Raw genomic sequence first — 1451 nt, 5'->3', positions numbered from 1 at the left:
CATTTCCTCAAGGGTATTTTGAATCTGAAAGAGCTTCACTGAGTGAGAAGTAGTGTTAGGAACTCAGCAGACAGTTTAAGTTTCACTTTCACTTTCACCTACACCCGAGAGCCTGCAGGAAGTTCGGTTTACAGACATGTCCCAGGGGCGTTTCTGGTACCAAAAGGTGTTTCTGGTCCCCACCTGTCGTTTTGCTCCTCAGCATGGCTTCCTAAAAACGCTGCAGGATTTCTCAAACACGCATGAATGAGTCAGAGCAAGGCTTCAGGCATGTTTTTTATAAGAGTATAACACTATAACATGATATAAAACTCAAAAAGTTGATTTTACATGATATTGCCCCTTTAAATTTTTCATAAGTTGGCATTAGCTGTCTAAAACGTCACAGTGTGACATGGCCTTTCATTACACTGCCTGCCAAACTTCATAAAACGATTCAGATTTAGTTTTTTATATATTTCTTCCTAAATATAAACATGAGAGCATCATTTTCATCCAGACTGAAACAGAGACAAACACAAAAAGAGAAAAACATCTCAATGACTAGATTTATGTTGCACAACCTATGCATTTACCAAAGAAAAATGCTGGTTTCCAAACACTTTTTTCAAATGGCTTGGCCGTGAGTTTATTGCTTACCTGGACAACTTCATCATCCTCCTCCAGGAGACCTTCCAACACATCTACGGCCATCTAAAGCACAGAAAGAGACGAAAGGAAAAACTAAACAAGTTGGGATATTAAGACAGATTTTCAAAAACGATTTTCAGATAAAATACGACTGGTCAACATACAGTAAATATGACTCAATCTAATTTAAGGATTAAGAAAAACTCAATTCCTCCCAGCAATGATCGTAAATATTTTTCGCACAAACGAGAGCTGCCGTCGCCGGCAGTGTTGTGCATCTTCCAGGCAGTTCTATCAATGTCAGCGATCAGAGGGTCTGATAAGCATCGAAGAGGTCAGCATCCCATACACCATGTCATCAATACCAACAAGACAACAGACACGGCAGTCAATACACACACTCACCGGTGCTTATCACCCAGTCGATAGTCACTACAGCCACTGTCTCTGATAGCCCTTTTAATCTATTTACTGACACTGTGTTCTAACCAACACCCCCGCCCCGTCCCCCCCTCCACTCCATACACTACCATGCCTAATAAACGAAAGATCAACTTGACGCCCTGTCCATAATCCTCCTACTCTCCAGCTTCGTCTGATTTCCTCTCTGTAGTGTTCTGGAGAAGCGGTTTGAGACCTCAGAGGAATTAAATGTTCAGTGACCTTTGTGATAGTGTTGTCTGTGGGAAGTTTCCATTACAGAAATCAGACCTGGACTAAAGTAGGCTGAGTGTTTGTTTTTCTGCAGCTCTCTCCATGTGAGACTAGCGGCTGCCGTGTGTGTGTGTGTGTGTGTGTGTGTGTGTGTGTGTGTGTGTGTG

General features: G+C 42.1%; 1 protein-coding gene across 1 annotated transcript in view; it reads right to left on the bottom strand.

Annotated features, from left to right (window-relative positions):
• The window catches only part of si:dkey-12j5.1 (probable assembly chaperone of rpl4), a gene marked incomplete in the record, with an annotated part of 51710 nt that overhangs the window by 32343 nt on the left and 17916 nt on the right, over window positions 1–1451 (bottom strand). The window contains 1 exon segment of the mRNA XM_014024920.1: window positions 640–693. Coding sequence (XP_013880374.1) covers window positions 640–693 — 54 coding nt within the window.

This window comes from Austrofundulus limnaeus, unplaced genomic scaffold (genome assembly GCF_001266775.1).
Source record: "Austrofundulus limnaeus strain Quisiro unplaced genomic scaffold, Austrofundulus_limnaeus-1.0 Scaffold446, whole genome shotgun sequence".
Taxonomy (NCBI): Eukaryota; Metazoa; Chordata; class Actinopteri; order Cyprinodontiformes; family Rivulidae; genus Austrofundulus; species Austrofundulus limnaeus.
This window is presented reverse-complemented; position numbering and strand designations above follow the sequence as displayed.